The 19,596-nt window shown below is 43.2% G+C and overlaps 1 protein-coding gene across 2 annotated transcripts in view; it reads right to left on the bottom strand.

The window, feature by feature from the left end:
- Positions 1 to 2,979: 2,979 nt before the first annotated feature.
- The window catches only part of tent2 (terminal nucleotidyltransferase 2), a 72,001-nt gene continuing 55,384 nt past the window's right edge, over positions 2,980 to 19,596 (bottom strand). Inside the window, exons 14-15 of one of the 2 annotated variants that reach the window (XR_013498214.1) lie at positions 4,790 to 5,189; positions 2,980 to 3,559 (exon numbers count right to left, since the gene is read on the bottom strand). Coding sequence is in view for 1 of the 2 variants with exons in the window: in XM_078214979.1 (XP_078071105.1) it covers positions 5,109 to 5,189 (81 nt within the window). In the remaining variant the exon portion in view is untranslated. Of the gene's footprint in view, positions 5,190 to 19,596 lie in introns of both variants that reach the window. The other variant, XM_078214979.1, reaches the window with a different exon arrangement.

Raw genomic sequence — 19,596 nt, 5'->3', positions numbered from 1 at the left:
CCACCAGGCTCGTAAGGCACGATTTGCCTTTGACAAAGCCGTGCTGACTACTTTTGAGCATACTAAACTTCTCTAAATGTTCATAAATCCTGTCCCTCAGGATCTTTTCCATCAACTTACCAACCACTGAGGTTAGACTCACCGGTTGGTAATTTCCTGGGCTATCCCTATTCCCTTTCTTGAAAATAGGAACCACATCCGCAATCCTCCAATCCTCCGGAACCTCTCCCGTCTCCAACGACGACGCAAAGATCATCGCCAGAGGCTCTGCAATCTCTTCCCTTGCCTCCCACAGTAACCTGGGGTACATCCCATCCGGTCCCGGCGACTTATCTAGATGCTATTCAAAATTTCCAACACATCCTCTTTCTTAATGTCCACATACTCAATCTTTTCAGTCCACCTCAATCCTGTAGTATAACCATCCAGGTCTTTTTCCACCGTGAATACCGAGGTAAAATATTCATTAAGCACCTCTGCTATTTCTTCCGGTTCTGTACAGGCTTTCTCACCTTCACCTTTTATAGGTCCTATTCCTTCTCATCTCATCATGTTTCAGGGATGGACCCTTTACGTGTGGTTCCTTCTTGGGCAGGGGAAACAAGGTTCTTCTCGAAACAAAATATATTGTCAAACTTGCCAATGCTAGCAAGCTAGCTCCAAAAGGTTCATGGGGAACCCAAAAAATACATATTCCAATCTTCAAGGGATTACCTCCCCATTCAGCTCATCTCAAACCAGCAAGCTGAATCAGCATCCTACTTGGCACTTAGGAATGAGGTTCAGGATTTGAAATTGTTCCAACAGATCAGCACAGCAGCAGTTCCATTTCGGGCACTATTTGAAAATTGTTCCAAAGCACTCAGCACATGGTCACATGGAGCAGCACGGTGGCACAGTGGTTAGCACTGCTGCCTCACAGCGCTAGTGACCCAGGTTTGCTTCCCAGCTTGGGTCATTGTCTGTACAGTGTCTACACATTCTCCCCGTGTCTGCATGGGTTTCCTCCGGATGCTTTGGTTTCCTCCCACAGTCCAAATGATGTGGTTAGGTGCATTGGCCTTGCTAAATTCTCCCTCAGCGTACCCGAACAGGCGCCCGAGTGTGGCATCTAGGGGATTTTCACAGTAACTTCATTGCAGTGTTAATGTAAGCCTACTTGTGACACTAATAAATAAACTTTAAACTTAAAAACTCATCTACTCAACAATGTGGAAAATTGTCTTGGAATGTCATGACCAAAAGAAGGACAATTCTAATCTGATGAATTACCATCTAGTCAGTCTTCGCTTGATTAAAATGATGGAAGGTGTCATGGATAGTGGTATCAAGCATCACTTGCACAATAATAAACTGCTCATCAGTGCCTGATTTGGGTTCTGCCACAGCCACTCGGCTCCCGAACTCATTAGTTATGGTCCAAACCTGGGCAAAAGAGCAAATTTAAGGTGTGGTGAGTGCCTACGCTTGAGATCAGGTCAACATTTGACCAATTGTGGTATCAAAGAGCCCCAGAAAAAATGAAGTCGATGGGAATTGAGAAAAACTGTCCACTAAATAATCAAAATTAACACCAAGGAAAATGGTTGTGGTCGTTGGAGACCAATGATCTCAGCTCCAGCACATTGCTGGAGTTTGTGAGGGTAAATGTCCAATGCCCAAACATCTTCCACTGCTTCATTAATGACTCCATCTCCATCATAGGGTCAGAAAGGGGATGTCTGCTGATAATTGCACAATGCTTAGCACCATATGTGCCTTCTCAGACAACTGAAGCTGTCCAGGTTTTGCTGCATATGGACATGAATTTTGTTCAGGCTGGAGCTGATAAATGGCAAGTAACAATCGTGCCACACAAGTGCCATGCGATGCTCATCTCCAACAAGAGAACGGAACCATCTTCCCATGACATTCAACAGCTTTACCATCACTGATCCCCACCATCAACATGGGCGTGTTCCATTGATCAGAAACTGAACTGGACTAGCCATAAAAATACTGTGGCTACAAAAGATCAGAGGCAGGAAATTCTGCATTGGAAACCCACCTAAGCCTGTCCACCATCTACAAAGCACAAGTCAGAAGCATGATGGAATATTTGCCACTTACTTGGAGGAGTACAGCTCTAACAACATTCAAGAAGCTCAACACTAACCAAGACAATTCAGGCTGCTTGATTAGCACCCCATCACCACTTAAAAATTCACTCTCGCCACTAGTGATGCACAATGACAGCTGTGTGCCCTGCATACAAGATATATTTGCAGCAACTCACCAAAACTTCTATGGCAGCAGCTTTAAACCCATGACCTCTACCACCTAAACACACACAATCTGCAGATACATTGGAACATCACTACACGCAAGTTCCTCTCCAAGTCACACCACCTTGACTTGGAACTATATCACTGTTGCTGCGTCAAAATCCTGGAACTCCCTTTCCTGTGTTCATTGTGGGTGTATCTACACCAGATGAAGTGTAGCAGTTCAAGAAAGCTGTTCACCACTATCTTCTCTAGCTCAATTAGGGATGAACCACAAAATGGTGGCCTTGTCTGTGATACTTACATCCCATGAAAGAATAAAACTATTGATGAAACTTACTGCAGAATACTCCACACTGTTGAAAATTATTTTTAAAATGGTTTCAAAATACAAATCAGAAATCAAGTATTCTATTACCCTTCTGATGTATTTTGCTAAATTAGTTGTTTGAAAGCCCAGCTGTTAGTGTATGGCTCTTGATTATAGAGAGTTAGGAAGGTATGGGAATAAGCTATACTCTTTCCAGTATACATGCTTACAGTAAAAAGGCTTGCTGCTTGCCCAGCCACGTAACATACTAATCACATTTGATCAAGTTGTGGTTCAAATGAAGTCTGCGCTGATCTATGGAAGCTGGCTTTGGGGTAGTAAAAACTATTGGGAAGTACACTCCCTTGAGAAAAACAAAGTAAAACTTGCAATTAACAACAGTAGAACAGTGTAACAGAAATATTTATTTATTTACAGTGTAATTCATACCATTTTATGGAAATCACTTGGTCCAGACAAGTTAATAAGGAATGGCTGCAGCAATAAACCTACTAATTAATCTCTTACCCCTGAATGACTTCTATACCAACTGAGGCCAAATAATTGTGCGAAAGTGTGCTTTGCTAACCAGACATTATATATTTCTATAATAAACAAACATGAGAACATTCACAAAGTTTGGTTTTCACACATTACACTTATGTTTTTAGAATGTTAGATTTAAAAATACTTAAGTCAATGATTTGAGAATATTTTAAAAACATCTCAATTTACTCATTACACTAACTCAAGGAATTTCAACTGATCAGTGACGAATTTAAACTTTTCATTCATTATCTTTACATGCTCTTTCCATTATCTTCAATTAGAAGTGATTTTGTCAACATTATATTCATTGTCTAGCCTTCATTAGCCATCCTTTGCATAAGCACGTAAAGATAATTGCAATCTTGTTAACTTAATACTATGGTCTTGGCTTGAATCAATTATGCGGATGATTTGGCCTCTGTTTACTTGCATTCTTCTGTAAAAAATAAAAATAATTTAATCACAAATATTTTTTAAGGATAGAAATCTGAAATGGTAACATGATCCTGAAATAGTATAAAACTTTTAGCTCCATTTATAAAGCAGCTGCAAATTTAATGCTGAATCAAATTGGAAAGCTTTTCGAATTAGGTGAGGCCATGTAACCTGCACAAAGCTTGTATTGCAATGTTACCAGGTAAACCAGTGCAACATTGATTTCAGTCTACTCTGCAGCAAAATAATTGGGTCTGTGACTGTGCAAACATAATGAATAATGCAGATTATTCCTTGTGGGACCCTAAAACCTGCTTGTTTTTTTCCATTCAAAACATTATGCAAGTTGTCTCATGATATTGAGCCAAAGTGCATGCAAGCACCAAGTTCAAAAATGCTAGTGTCAGGTTCCAATTACAGTTGTCAGTTTGTAATTGCGGAAACCAAATGTAATTTACAGCAGGTTGGAGGTTGAATCAATAGCTATGTAAAAGTAGTACAATATTTCACTGTAAATGCTTGATTCAGTAAAGTTTTTTCCATATGCGAACTTTATTTAAATTTAGACAATATACAAAATACAAAAGGGAATTTCAAAAGAAAAATGATATATAGAACATAGCAAAAACTGATTTCCATACTTTATACAATAAACTTAGACAACAATAAACATAAAAAGTAACAAGTTCATTACTTAAAACAACAGCACTTTTTGAATTTGGCCTCTAGAATGGTTTAATAAATAAACTGAAAAAACCTCATCTTTCACCAACATTTTGCTTAGCATCCTACAAGATGTATTTTCTAATTTTTTACTTATAGTAAATATAGGATGATTTAGATGACATTTTGCTGGAATTAAGTTTTATTTGATGTCTAGGAACAAAGGACTGAAATATGAAAACATATTTGCTCAGTATATGTTACATCAAGTCACAATGATGGGGAGAAATGGATAAATATATATTCTTATTCTGCAAAAGGAGGCAGCAATTATTGTTCGAATGGAGCAGGACTCCTTTCAACACAAAAGTGAAAGTTTATTACAGTTATAACACTGCAAATGATAGTCCTGCCACCATTCAATATAGTGCAATTGAGATGGGTGTATTTGCTAAACGTTCCATTATTCACCATTTCTTATATCCTTCCCACTTCCTTATCCCTTACCAAATTGCACAGACCGAACTTTGCAGCAAATCCATTAAAATCACTTAAGTAAATGTTTTACCTTTGAGGATTCAGAAGGATCTTTCAAAAGAAGACTTTGTTTTAATAATCATCTGTCCTTAATTCTAGGATTCTATTCTTCAGTGTTCTTATTATGTCGGCTTCATTGCCAGCTTGTTGCGACAAATGCAGGAAACAAAAAAAGACAAAAAAAATCCATAGTTTTTGTTGCCACATAAAAGACAAAAAAACCTTTATAAATCATCTTAAATGAAATCATCACTGCCAGACGAAATCCTTCCATTGGTGGAAGCATCGGTGTTTGTTTGCAATAGGATTTCCACTTTTCTTCAAGACAGCACCTGCAAGTAGACAGTCCGTCATCTTCCCCCACACTCTGTCGTCGCTGCTGCTGGTAGGATGCTGAACAAGTCTCTCTTGTCTTTAAGCCTGAGCCATGACTAAAAAAAAAGAAATCAAAACTGAATCACTGCATCTTACATACATTCTATTGCTGTTATTAAAAACACAGCTATGTACATGATCAACTTGGGCACAATAATACAGTTATAGACATTGGAAGTTCAAGCCCCACTATAGCAAGTTGTGAAATTGAAACATAAAATTATGAACAGTGGCTAGAAAAAGCCACTGCATAAATCATGAGTTTGTTGCAAGAACTCAACTGGTTCATTTTCGCACCAGGTAATGGACCCTACACAAAAACAAGATTAATTAAATATTAAACAGAAATGTGATACCAATTGAAGTCCATCGAGACAAACCGTGTTACATTGGTAAACACTTTGCAAGTTGCTGGGTTAACATAAAAGTCTAACTGATTCATGAATGTCTTTTAGGGAAGGAAATTTCCCATCCTTACCTGCTCCAGCCTATATCTAATTCCAGACCCTCAACAATGTGACAAAGACTTAACTGCCCTATGAAATCACTTAGTAAGCCACTCGGCTGCATCAAACCATCTGACAAAAAGCGCACACCCAGCTCAACTGATCCTTCCTCATCATCAGGGGACTAATGCCAAAGCTGGGAGAGGTATCACACAGACAAGTTAAGCACCAATCTGATAATCATACTCTCAGAATTATATCCATCAACTAATGCCCCATTCTCCTCCATCAGCAACCCATGGCATATTTTGTTCCATCAGGACGACAGAGACCCATGAGGTGGGGCAAAATGGTTCTTCAGTGCAGAAAACAAAAAAAGACAAAAAAATCCATAGTTTTTGTTGCCACATAAAAGACAAAAAAACCTTTATAAATCATTTTAAATGAAATCATCACTGCCAGACGAAATCCTTCCATTGGTGGAGGCAATTGAGATGGGTGTATTTGCTAAACGTTCCATTATTCACCATTTGTTGTATCCTTCCCACTTCCTTATCCCTTACCAAATTGCACAGACCGAACTTTGCAGCAAATCCATTAAAATCAGTCCTGGATGGTTCATCAACTGTGATTAAACATATTCCTAGAGGTTTAATCACATGACTTGCCCCTATACTCTTGCCACGAGTCAACAACACATTCATCCGGGTGATCCACTGCCTTCCTACACCATTTAGAATACACAAAAAATTATTTAATTGGATGATGCTTGACTGTCAACTAAATAACCTATTTCCCCCCCATTTTCAATATTTTTATATCGGGTAAAGAGAAAGACAGAAATAATCTACTTTTGATGACCTGACAATTTTTCTCCAGTGTTGCACACAGCAGTGTCCTGGAGATTGATCTTCAATTTCTGGAAACCTCAGGCCAATCCTCAACCCTAGCCCTGGCAGCTGAGTGACCCTATCAATAATTAACCATGGTTCTAGAGCCAGCCTATCACTGGTAAGAACACTTGCTGATTACCATTCACTGCTGAATCAGTTCTCCATATTGAACATCAGTTGGAGTCAGAGGAAACACCAAGGGTAGCAAGGACACAAGTAGTACTGTGTTGGGAACACCAAGAGTAACCTGGTAGGTGTACCACAAACCAAGTTTTGAATTATTTAGTTGTCAGACTGGGTTTGTGGCAGCCTGCGAGAACGTCAATGTCACTAATCTATCTCTGTTGCACTTATCCAAGAAAACATCCATGAAAGCATAAGTAGAAGTGATCACATCTTCACACTGAGGACAACTTGAAATGTCTGCTACTGCACCAAGCTCAATGGCATAGATTAACACATCTAGCAGCTCAAAACTAGCTATCCGTTCCGGTGGTGTTGGGCCAGAACTGTACTCCCACAATCTGGATTTACATACCGTTCACTCCTCCATAACTATCAAATATTTTGGCTAAAAAGACAAAACTACAGTAGGGTTCAAAATGCCAGAACATTCAGCAAATAAAATGTGAAAATTGAAAACTTTCTGCAACACACTGTACTACAAAATGGCTTATGCTTTTGATATTGATATTCTCCTCCATTTATTTTCCATACCTTACATGTGTAAATTCTGGATTGTGCATTTTAGAATTATTTTGCCTGAAAGGTAAGAATTGAAATAGAGTGCACTAAAATCTTAACCCCTTCCTGCACCATACATTATGAAGATTTGAGCAAGACATTTGCCAGTTTTCTAAATGGGCATTTCTCTTAAGGAACAATTTGCTGGCCATCTTTAAAGAGATGATTCGCATACAACTGACGTACAATCACCACCAGGAGGTGGAAAAGAAGGGCAACCAAGAATGAAGCAGAAAAAAGGGTGCATATGACAGATTTCAGGCTGATAATCCAATGGGGAACAAGAATAAATATAGAAAGTTCAGGGGAGATGTGAAAAAGAAAATGAGGGGCAAAAAGTGAGTTTAAGAGGAGATTGGCAGCTAACAAAAAAGAGAATCCAAAGGTCTTTTATAGGCGTAAAATAGTGCAAGGATAGTAATAGGAGTGTTGCAGCCAATTAGGGATGAAAAAGGAGATTCAAGCTCGGAGTCACTAAATTGATACTCAGCATATTCTTCTTTGGTAAAGACAGATGCAATCAAAATCAGAGTCAAGAGGAGGTAGTTGAAATGCTGGCTGAGCTAAAAAGCAGAGATATTAGAAAGGCTGGTTGTACTGTCATAACCTTTCGATCCATTTTAGATATAGAGGTGGAGTCAGAATTGGAGAATTGCAAATGTTACACCCCTGTTCAAAAATGTGCAAGGATCAACCCAGCAACCATAGGCAAATCAGTTTAATCTTGATGGTGGGAAAGCTTTTCGAAACCATAATTGGGGGAAAAAGTGTGGATTAATTAAGAGCCAACAAGGAATTGCTAAGGGAAAATCATGTTTAACTTATTCGATTGAGTTTTTTGATGGGGTGACAAGAGGGGGTTGATGAGTTTCACATGGAGTCTCAAAAGGCTTTTTATAACGTGCTACATGATTGGATTTCTCGAAAATCTGAAGCCCTGGAGTAAAAGGGATAGTGGCAGCATGGATACGAAGTTGGCTGAGTGACATACTGTGAATGGTTGCATTTCTGCCTGAAGGAAGGTACACTGTGCGGTTCTCCAAAGGTCTGTATTAGATCACTGCCTTCTTGATAAACATTAATACCCTGGGCTTGGTGTGCAAGGCACTATTTCAAAATGTGTAAATATCACAAAACTGGAAGTATTGTAAACCATGGAGGATAGTGATAGACTTGAAGAGGACACAGGCTGGTGGCATGTGCGAACATGTAACAAATGAAGTGTGAAACAATGCACTTTGCTGGGAAGAAGACAGAGATGGGGAGTCTAAAACTAGAGGGCATAGGTTTAAGGTGAGAGAGGAGAGATCCAAAGGGGTCCAGAGGGGCAATTTTTTCACACTCAGGGTACTGAGTGTCTGGAACAAACTGCCAGAGGTAGTAGTAGAAGCAGGTACAATTTTGTCTTTTAAAAAACATTTAGACAGTTACATGGGTAAGATGGGTATAGAGGGATATGGGCCAAACACAAGCAATTGGGACTAGCTTAGTGGTTTAAAAAAAAGGCAGCATGGACAAGTTGGGCTGAAGGGCCTGTTTCCATGCAGTAAACCTCTATGACTCTGATGTACAATATAAAATGAAGGATACATTTCTAAAGGGAGTACAGGAACAGAAGACCCGAAGATATACATGTACCAATCATTAAAAGTGGCAGAGAAGTTGAGAAAGCAGCTAATAAGGCAAACAGGATCTTGCAATTTATAAACTGAGGCAGAATATCCAAAAGTTAAATGGTTATGACAAACTATTATAAAACACTGTTTTGGCCTCAACTGGAGCCCAACTCAGGGCACACACTGTTGGAAGTTTCAAAAATCAATATTTTAAGTGCGACGACCATTTTTATAGTCTGAATAGATATATTATTTAGCATAGCAAACAAACATGATCAGAAGGCATTTTGAACTACAGGCAGTCCTCAGCTTTATGACATTCAAGTTATGATGGTTACAAGTTGACACCCGATTTAGGCTTTAGAGAGTCAGTTTTGGCTTCAGGGCACCATGCCAACATGTTCATACTTGCATACTGACATTCTGTGCTGCCCATCCATATAACTGGACAGGTTGAGCCATCTTTATTAGGTTGGAAACAAAGTGTTTTATGATGTTAATTTCTTTGGCATAAGCATCATGATTTTAATGCATTTATATGCACTCAGATTGTTCAAGGTTAAGCAGGCAACTGATATTAATCAATGGCTTAATTAAACCGTCCCCACACAAACCAAGGAGCTTGTGTTAAGGCGTGCAGGCATCAACAGTTGACTCAGCGAGTTGACAGGGCAAGATTTGAGCGCTTTGAGCTGTTTCGGGTGGCATGTAAGTGCTTTCGGCCATGGTTCAGAAACAAATCCTATATTTATAACCTTGTTCTTATGGGGAAATTGGTTCCAATTTACAATGTTTAAAGTTTATTTATTAGTGTCACAAGTAGACTTTCATTACCACTGCAATGAAGTTACTGTGAAAATTCCCTAGTCGCCACATTCCAGCGCCTGTACACTGGGGGAGAATTTAGCATGACCAAAACTGCACATAATACTCCAGGTGTGGCCTCACTAATGCCCCATACAATTGCAGCAAAACATCCCTATACTCAAATCCTCTCGCTATGAAGGGCAACATACCATTTGCCTTCTTTAATGCCTGTTGTACTTGCGCACTTACTTTCAGCAACTGATGCAAGAGGACACCAAGGTCTCACTGAGTATCCACCTTTCTCAATTTACACCCATTCATGTAATAATCTGTCTTCCTATTATTGCTACCAAAGTGAATAACCTCACATTTATCCACATTATACTGCATCTGCCATGCAGATGCCCCCACACACAGCCTGTCCAAATCCCGCTGAAGCATCTTTGCATCCTCCTCACAGCTCACCCTCCCACCTAACTTTGTATCATTTGCAAATTTGGAGAGAATATATTTAGTTCCCTCTTCCAGATCATTAATATATAATGTGAACAGTTGAAGTCCTAGTACAGATCCCTGTGGAACTCATTAGTCACTGACTGCCAATCAGAAAAAGACCCATTGATGCAAACTCTTTGCTTCCTATCTGCTAACCAGTTTTCTATCCATCTCAAGACATAGCCTGAGGACTGCCTGTAATCTAGATGATATTTAAAAAACGAAACTAGCTGCTACATTGTTGGAAACCAACCAGATTAGTCAAATAAAGAGGCTTAACTGTCAGTAATTTTAAAGAAGTAATCAATTTATGTACAGGGGCACAGTGGTTAGCACTACTGCCTCACAGCTCCAGGGACCTGGGATCGATTCTGGCTTGGGTCACTGTCTGTGCGGAGTTTGCATGTTCTCCCAGTGTCTGCGTGGGTTTCCTCCGGGTGCTCCGGTTTCCTCCCACACTCCAAAGATGTGTGGGTTGGGTTGATTGGCCGTGCTAAATTTCCCCTTAGTGTCCCTGGATGCGTAGGTTAGAGGGATTAGCAAGGTAAATATGTGGGGTGATGCAGATAGGGCCTGGGTGGGGTTGTTGTTGATGCAGACACGATGGGCTGAATGGCTTCCTTCTGCACTATGACTCCATGATTAGAAAGACTGGTAATATAATTTGCAACACAAAGTCTGTATTTTTATTTTATTCATTCATGGGACATGGGCATCGCTGGCTGGCCAGCATTTATTGCCCATCCCTAGCTGTCCTTGAGAAGGTGGTGGTGAGCTGTTTTCTTGAATCCCTGCAGTCCATGTGCTGTAGGTTGACCCACAATGCCATTAGGGAGGGAATTCCAGGATTTTGACCCAGCTATTGTGAAGGAATGGCGATATATTTCCAAGTCAGGATGGTGAGTGGCTTGGAGGGGAGCTTTCAGGTGGGTGGTGTTCTCATGTATCTGCTGCCCTTGCCCTCCTAGATGGATGGGTCGTGGGTTTGGAAGGCACTGTCTAAGGATCTTTAGTGAATTGCTGCAGTACATCTTGTAGATTAACTCATGATAAGAGACATAGCTTAAAGGAAGGCATTGTTTTAAGATTAAGACAATGTGTGTGAGGTGCGTAAATAAGCTAGAACCAATAGGATTAGTTCATCTCATTATTGACAAATTATAGACCAATTAGCTATTTCCAACAACTTTGCTAAGTGGGCAACTGACAGTGATCAATGGCTTCATCATATTCCACACCTACTGAGGAACTCAAGTATAAAATAAAGGTTTTGAGAAGCCATTTTTGTTAACATGTTATCCACATTTTTGGGTTCTCACTTCACATCTTCGGCCTGATCAAGGAAAGTAGCAAGAAGTCTATTTAATTGTTCAAGTTCAACTTTTTCCTCTTACTGTTAATTAAAACTCTGCTTTTTACCTTTCTAATTTTCTACCTTTTCATGATTAATAAATCTTTTGAATTTCCCATTTCATTCTTGCCAGATGGTAAGTCTTGTAGAACCGGATTTAATTCACAATTGGGGATTGATTGCAAACCATGAATCAACTGAGAACACCTTAGGAAGGATGTGAAGGCTTTAGAGGGGGTACAGGGAAGATTTATCGGGAATCATTCCAGGGATGAGGGACCAGTATGGGTAGATTAGAGAAGCTGGGAGCTTACTCCTTGAGAGAAGATTTGATGGATGTTTTTCAAAAACCACAAGAGGTCTTAGGCGGTAAGGGCGAGGCAGGGTAAGTTATTTTTTATCCAAACCTATATAGGATAAGGGTAACTATGAGTGATAGGCCAGTTCGGTGCTTCCGGTGTGGGATGTGGGAGTTCCTGGAAACACCTAGCCTCCCGGAGGACCACATTTGCGCCAGGTGCGTGGAACTGCAGCTCCTGAGGGACCGCGTCACGGAACTGGAGCTGCAGATTGCTGACCTTGGTCTAGTCAGGGAGAATGAGAGAATAATTGACATGAGTTATAGGGAACTAGTTACACCGGGGCATCGGGAGGAAGACACATGGGTCACAGTTAGGAGGAGTAAAGGTCAGAAGGGTAACGTACCAGAGAGTATTCCAGTGGCTGTCTCTCATAATAGGAAGGGCTCGGCGACAGGTGTGAGAGGGGAGGGGAGTGAGCAATTAGTGGAGGGGTCACCTGTGGTTGTCCCCCTCCAAAACAAGTATATTGTTTTGGATACTGTGGAGGAGGATGACTCTCCAGGGGTAAGCCACAGTGACCAGGTCACTGGTACACAGTCAGGCTCTGTGGCCCGGAAAGGAAAGAGAGGGGTTAGGAGAGCAATAGTGGTGGGGGATGCGTCGGTTAGAGGCACGGACAGACGATTCTGTGGGTGCGAACGGGACTCCAGGATGGTAGTCTGCCTACCTGGTGCTGGGGTACTGGATGTCTCCAAGCGGATAGGAGGCATCTTAAAAGGGGAAGATAAAGAAACAGATGTCATTGTACACATTGGTGCAAATGACGTAGATAGGAAGAGCAGGGGGATCCTACGAGAGCAATTCAGGGAGTTGGGAAATAGACTAAAAAGTAGGGCCTCCAGGGTGGCCATCTCTGGGCTGCTCCCAATGCCTCGTGCCAGTGAGGCTAAGAATAGGGAGTTAGTACAATTGAATGCTTGGCTAAAGGACTGGTCCAGGAGGGAGGGCTTCATTTTCCTAGATCAATGGGAAGTTTTCAGGAGAGGATGGCACCTGTACAAGAAGGACGGGTCACAACTAAGTTGGAAGGGCACGAATATCCTGGCTGGGAGTTTTGCTAGTGCAGTTCGGGGGGGTTTAAACTAGTATGGCAGGGGGGTGGGGATCAAAATATTAGGTCGACAAGTGTAGAGGCTGGGGACGAGCTTGGGGCTGGGACAAGGCTGGCAAACAAGAAGAGCACTCTGGGGAAAGAAGACCTCACTGGGCCTGGAGGTCTGGAGTGAACAAAGAACAGTACAGCACAGGAAACAGGCCCTTCGGCCCTCCAAGCCTGTGCCGCTCCTTGGTCCAACTAGACCAATCGTTTGTATCCCTCCATTCCCAGGCTGCTCATGTGACTATCCAGGTAAGTCTTAAACGATGTCAGCGTGCCTGCCTCCACCACCCTACCTGGCAGCGCATTCCAGGCCCCCACCACCCTCTGTGTAAAAAACGTCCCTCTGATATCTGAGTTATACTTCGCCCCTCTCACCTTGAGCCCGTGACCCCTCGTGATCGTCACCTCCGATCTGGGAAAAAGCTTCCCACTGTTCACCCTATCTATCCCCTTCATCATCTTGTACACCTCTATTAGATCTCCCCTCATTCTCCGTCTTTCCAAGGAGAACAACCCCAGTCTACCCAATCTCTCCTCATAGCTAAGACCCTCCATACCAGGCAACATCCTGGTAAACCTTCTCTGCACTCTCTCTAACGCCTCCACGTCCTTCTGGTAGTGCGGCGACCAGAACTGGACACAGTACTCCAAATGTGGCCTAACCAGCGTTCTATACAGCTGCATCATCAGACTCCAGCTTTTATACTCTATACCCCGTCCTATAAAGGCAAGCATACCATATGCCTTCTTCACCACCTTCTCCACCTGTGTTGCCACCTTCAAGGATTTGTGGACTTGCACACCTAGGTCCCTCTGCGTTTCTATACTCCTGATGACTCTGCCATTTATTGTATAACTCCTCCCGACATTATTTCTTCCAAAATGCATCACTTCGCATTTATCTGGATTAAACTCCATTTGCCACCTCTCCGCCCAATTTTCCAGCCTATCTATATCCTGCTGTATTGCCCGACAATGCTCTTCGCTATCCGCAAGTCCAGCCATCTTCGTGTCATCCGCAAACTTGCTGATTACACCAGTTACACCTTCTTCCAAATCATTTATATATATCACAAATAGCAGAGGTCCCAGTACAGAGCCCTGCGGAACACCACTGGTCACAGACCTCCAGCCGGAAAAAGACCCTTCAACCACTACCCTCTGTCTCCTATGGCCAAGCCAGTTCTCCACCCATCTAGCCACTTCTCCTTGTATCCCATGAGCCTTAACCTTCTTAACCAACCTGCCATGTGGGACTTTGTCAAATGCCTTACTGAAATCCATATAGACGACATCCACGGCCCTTCCTTCATCAACCGTTTTTGTCACTTCCTCAAAAAACTCCACCAAATTTGTAAGGCACGACCTCCCTCTTACAAAACCATGCTGTCTGTCACTAATGAGATTGTTCCGTTCTAAATGCACATACATCCTGTCTCTAAGAATCCTCTCCAACAACTTCCCTACCACGGACGTCAAGCTCACCGGCCTATAATTTCCTGGGTTATCCCTGCTACCCTTCTTAAACAACGGGACCACATTCACTATCCTCCAATCCTCAGGGACCTCACCCGTGTCCAAAGAAGCGGCAAAGATTTCCGTCAGAGGCCCAGCAATTTCATCTCTCGTCTCCCTGAGCAGTCGAGGATAGATGCCATCAGGCCCTGGGGCTTTGTCAGTTTTAATGTTCCCTAAAAAACCTAACACTTCCTCTCTTGTAATGGAGATTTTCTCTAACGGGTCAACACCTCCCTCCGAGACACTCCCGGTTAACACGCCCCTCTCCTTCGTGAATACCGATGCAAAGTATTCATTTAGGATCTCCCCTATTCCCTTGGGTTCTAAGCATAATTCCCCACTTTTGTCCCTGAGAGGTCTGATTTTCTCCCTGACAACTCTTTTGTTCCTAACGTATGAATAGAATGCCTTAGGATTCTCCTTAATCCTGCCTGCCAAGAACATCTCGTGACCTCTTTTTGCCCTTCTAACTCCCCGTTTGAGTTCTTTCCTACTCTCTCTGTATTCCTCCAGAGCTCCATCTGTTTTCAGTTGCCTGGACTTAACGTACGCCTCCCTTTTCATTTTAATCAGATCCTCAATTTCCCTGGTTATCCACGGCTCTTGAATCCTACCTTTCCTTTTTACAGGCACATGCCTATCCTGCAGCCTTATCAATAGTTCCTTAAAAGACTCCCACATGCCAGACGCGGACTTACCCTCGAACATCCTCTCCCAATCAACATCCACCAATTCCTGCCTAATCCGGCTATAGTTAGCCTTCCCCAAATTTAGCACCCTGCCCGTAGGACAGCACTCATCCTTGTCCATTACTATCCTAAAGTTAACAGAGTTGTGGTCACTATTTGCCACATGTTCCCCTACCGAAACTTTGACAACCTGACCGGGCTCATTTCCCAGAACTAGGTCCAGTATAGCCCCCTCTCTAGTCGGGCTATCTACATACTGTTCCAAAGAACCTTCCAGTACGCATTTTACAAATTCCTCCCCATCCGGACCCCCAGCTCTAAGCACTTTCCAGTCTGTGCCAGGGAAATTAAAGTCCCCCACTACAACAACCCTATTTTTTCTGCACCTATGCAGAATCTCCTGACATATCCTTTCCTCCACTTCCCGTGGGCTGTTGGGTGGTCTGTAGTACACCCCCAGCAGAGTGACTGCACCCTTCCTGTTTCTGAGTTCCACCCACAGCGACTCAGTACATGACCCCTCTAAGTTGTCTACCCTCTGCACCGCGGTAATATGCTCCTTAACTAATATCGCTACTCCCCCACCTTTTTTAGCTTATACTTCAATGCAAGGAGCGTAGCAGGTAAGATAGACGAACTTAGGGCCTTAATGCTTACGAGGAATTTGGATGTGGTTGCGATGACAGAGACTTGGTTGAAAGAGGGACAGGACTGGCAGCTTAATATTCCGGGGTACAAGTGTTTTAGGCGAGACAGAGGAGGGGCCAAAAGAAGTGGGGGAGTAGCAGTATTAGTTGGAGAGCATATTACAGCGGTGCAGAGGGAGGACAATTCAGAGGGGTCGTGTAACGAGTCACTCTGGGTGGAGCTTAGAAACAGGAAGGGCGCAGTCACTCTGTTGGGGGTATACTACAGGCCCCCCAACAGCCCAAGGGAAGTGGAAGAACGGATATGTCAGGAGATACTGGATAGGTGCAGGAAAAATAGGGTTGTTGTCGTGGGAGACTTCAATTTCCCTGGTATAGACTGGAAATCGCTGAGAGCTGGGACTCTGAATGGGGAGGAATTTGTAAAATGCATACAGGAGGGTTCTTTGGAACAATATGTAGATAGCCCGACTAGAGAGGGGGCTATACTGGACCTAGTACTGGGGAATGAGCCCGGTCAGGTCTTCAAAGTTTCGGTAGGGGAACATGTGGCAAATAGTGACCACAATTCTGTTCGCTTTAGGATAGTGATGGTAAAGGATGAGTGGTGTCCCAAGGGTAAGGTGTTGGATTGGGGGAAGGCTAACTTTAATGGGATTAGGCAGAAATTGGCAGCTCTTGATTGGGAGAGGCTGTTTGAGGGTAAATCCACATCTGGCATGTGGGAGTCTTTTAAGGAACAGTTGTTAGGTCTGCAGGACAGGCATGTGCCTGTAAAAAAGGATAGGAAGGGTAGGATTCGAGAACCGTGGATAACCAGGGAAATTGAAGGACTGGTCAAAAAGAAAAGAGAGGCGTATGTTAGGTCCAGGCAGCTAAAAATGGAGGGAGCTCTGGAGGAGTACAAAGAAAGTAGGAAAGAATTCAAACGGGGAATTAGAAGGGCAAAAAGGGGTCACGAGATGTTCTTGGCAGGCAGGATTAAGGAGAATCCCAAGGCATTTTATTCATACGTTAGGAACAAAAGGGTTGTCAGGGAAAAAAATCGGACCTCTCAGGGACAAAAGTGGGGAATTATGCTTAGAGCCCAAAGAAGTAGGGGAGATCCTAAATGAATACTTTGCGTCGGTATTCACAAAGGAGAGGGATGTGTTGACTGGGAGTGTCTCGGAGGGGAGTGTTGAACCGTTGGAGAAAATCTCCATTACAAGGGAGGAAGTGTTAGGTTTGTTAGAGAATATAAAGACTGACAAATCCCCAGGGCCTGATGGGATCTATCCAAGGCTGCTCAGGGAGACGAGAGATGAAATCGCTGGGCCTCTGACGCAAATCTTTGTCTCGTCACTAGACACAGGTGAGGTCCCAGAGGATTGCTAATGTGGTCCCGTTATTTAAGGGAAGGATAACCCGGGTAATTATAGACCGGTGAGCTTGACGTCCGTGGTGGGGTAGTTGTTAGAGAAGATTCTTAGAGATAGGATGTATGCGCATTTAGAAAGGAATAAACTCATTAACAATAGTCAGCATGGTTTTGTGAGAGGGAGGTCATGCCTCACTAACCTGGTGGAGTTTTTTGAAGAAGTGACTAGAATGGTTGACGAGGGAAGGGTCGTGGATGTCATCTATATGGACTTTAGTAAAGCGTTTGACAAAGTCCCTCATGGTAGGCTGGTGCAAAAGGTTGGATCTCATGGGATAAAGGGGGAGGTGGCTTGATGGATGGAGAACTGGCTTGGTCACAGAAGTGGTCAGTTTTTGGTCACAGAAGACAGAGGGTGGTAGTGGAAGGGTCTTTTTCCGGCTGGAGGCCTGTGACTAGTGGTGTTCCGCAGGGCTCTGTATTGGGACCTCTGCTGTTTGTGATTTCTATAAACGATCTGGAAGAAGGTGTAACTGGGGTGATCAGTAAGTTTGCGGACGACACAAAATTGGCAGGACTTGCAGATAGTGAGGAGCATTGTCAGAGGCTACAGAAGTTAAACATGTGGTTGCAGGGATGGTGTAGGAGGGAGGGTTTCAGATACGTGGATAATTGGAACACATTCTGGGGAAGGTGGGACCTGTACAAACAGGACGGGGTGCACCTGAACCAGAGGGGCACCAATATCCTGGGAGAGAAATTTGATACGGCTCTTCAGGGGGGTTTAAACTAATTTGTATGGGGAGTGGGAAAAGGAGTTGTGGCCCAGAAGTCAGTGAGGGTGGTGAGGTATTGGGGAAGGTATCAGGGTCAAGGGTGGGTACCAGTAGACAGGAAGGTGGGTTGAAGTGTGTCTACTTCAATGCAAGGAGCATCCGGAACAAGGTAGATGAACTTGGGGCGTGGATTGGTACTTGGGACTACGATATTGTGGCCATTACAGAGACGTGGGTAGAACAAGGACAGGAATGGTTGTTGGACGTTCCGGGGTATAGATGTTTCAGTAAGTGCAGGGAAGCTGGTAAAAGAGGTGGAGGAGTAGCATTGTTAATCAAGGACAGTTTAACGGCTATGGAAAGGCACTTCGAGGGGGATCTGCACACTGAGATAAGAAATAGAAAAGGAGCGGTCACGTTGTTAGGAGTTTACTATAGGCCCCCAAATAGTAATAGAGATGTGGAGCAAGAAATTGCTAAGCAGGTTATGGATATGTGTGGGGGTCACAGGGTAGTTGTCATGGGGGACTTTAACTTTCCAAATATTGATTGGAACCTATGTAGGTCAAATAGTTCGGATGGGGCAGTTTTTGTGCAGTGTGTGCAGGAGGGTTTCCTGACACAATATGTGGATAGGCCGACAAGAGGTGAGGCCACATTGGATTTGGTACTGGGAAATGAACCGGGCCAAGTGTTAGATTTGGTTGTGGGAGAGCACTTTGGAGATAGTGACCACAATTCGGTGTCTTTTGTTATTGCAATGGAGAGGGATAGGGCTGTACGGCAGGGCAAGGTTTACAATTGGGGGAGAGGTAATTATGATGCGATTAGGCAAGAATTAGGGGGCATAAGTTGGGAACAGAAACTGTCAGGGAAAAGCACGAATGAAAAGTGGAACTTTTTCAAGGAACAAATACTGGATGTCCTTGATAGGTATGTCCCTGTCAGGCAGGGAGGAAATGGCCGAGTGAGGGAACCATGGTTCACGAAAGAGGTGGAATGTCTTGTGAAAAGGAAGAGGGAAGCTTATGTAGGGATGAGGAAACAAGGTTCAGATGGCTCGATTGAGGGTTACAAGTTAGCAAGGGACAAGCTGAAAAAGGGGCTGAGGAGAGCTAGGAGGGGACATGAGAAGTCCTTGGCGGGTCGGATCAAGGAAAACCCCAAGGCTTTTTACTCTTATGTGAGGAATAAAAGAATGACCAGGGTGAGGTTAGGGCCGGTCAAGGACAGTAGTGGGAACTTGTGTATGGAGTCAGTAGAGATAGGCGAGGTGATGAATGAATACTTTTCTTCAGTGTTCACCAAGGAAAGGGGCCATGTTTTTGAGGAAGAGAAGGTGTTACAGGATAATAGGCTGGAGGAAATAGAGGTTCGGAGGGAGGATGTCCTGGCAGTTTTGAATAAACTGAATAAACTGAAGGTCGATAAGTCCCCTGGGCCTGATGAAATATATCTCATCCCTTGCCTCCCAAAGGCAAGGGATGAGATTGCAGAGCCTTTGGCTTTGATCTCTGGGTCCTCGCTGTCCACGGGGATGGTGCCAGAGGACTGGAGAATGGCGAATGTTGTTCTTCTGTTTAAGAAAGGGAATAGAAATGACCCTGGTAATTATAGACCGGTTAGTCTTACTTCGGTGGTTGGTAAATTGATGGAAAAG

The sequence above is a fragment of the Mustelus asterias genome, chromosome 6, assembly GCF_964213995.1.
Source record: "Mustelus asterias chromosome 6, sMusAst1.hap1.1, whole genome shotgun sequence".
Lineage (NCBI taxonomy): Eukaryota > Metazoa > Chordata > Chondrichthyes > Carcharhiniformes > Triakidae > Mustelus > Mustelus asterias.
This window is presented reverse-complemented; position numbering and strand designations above follow the sequence as displayed.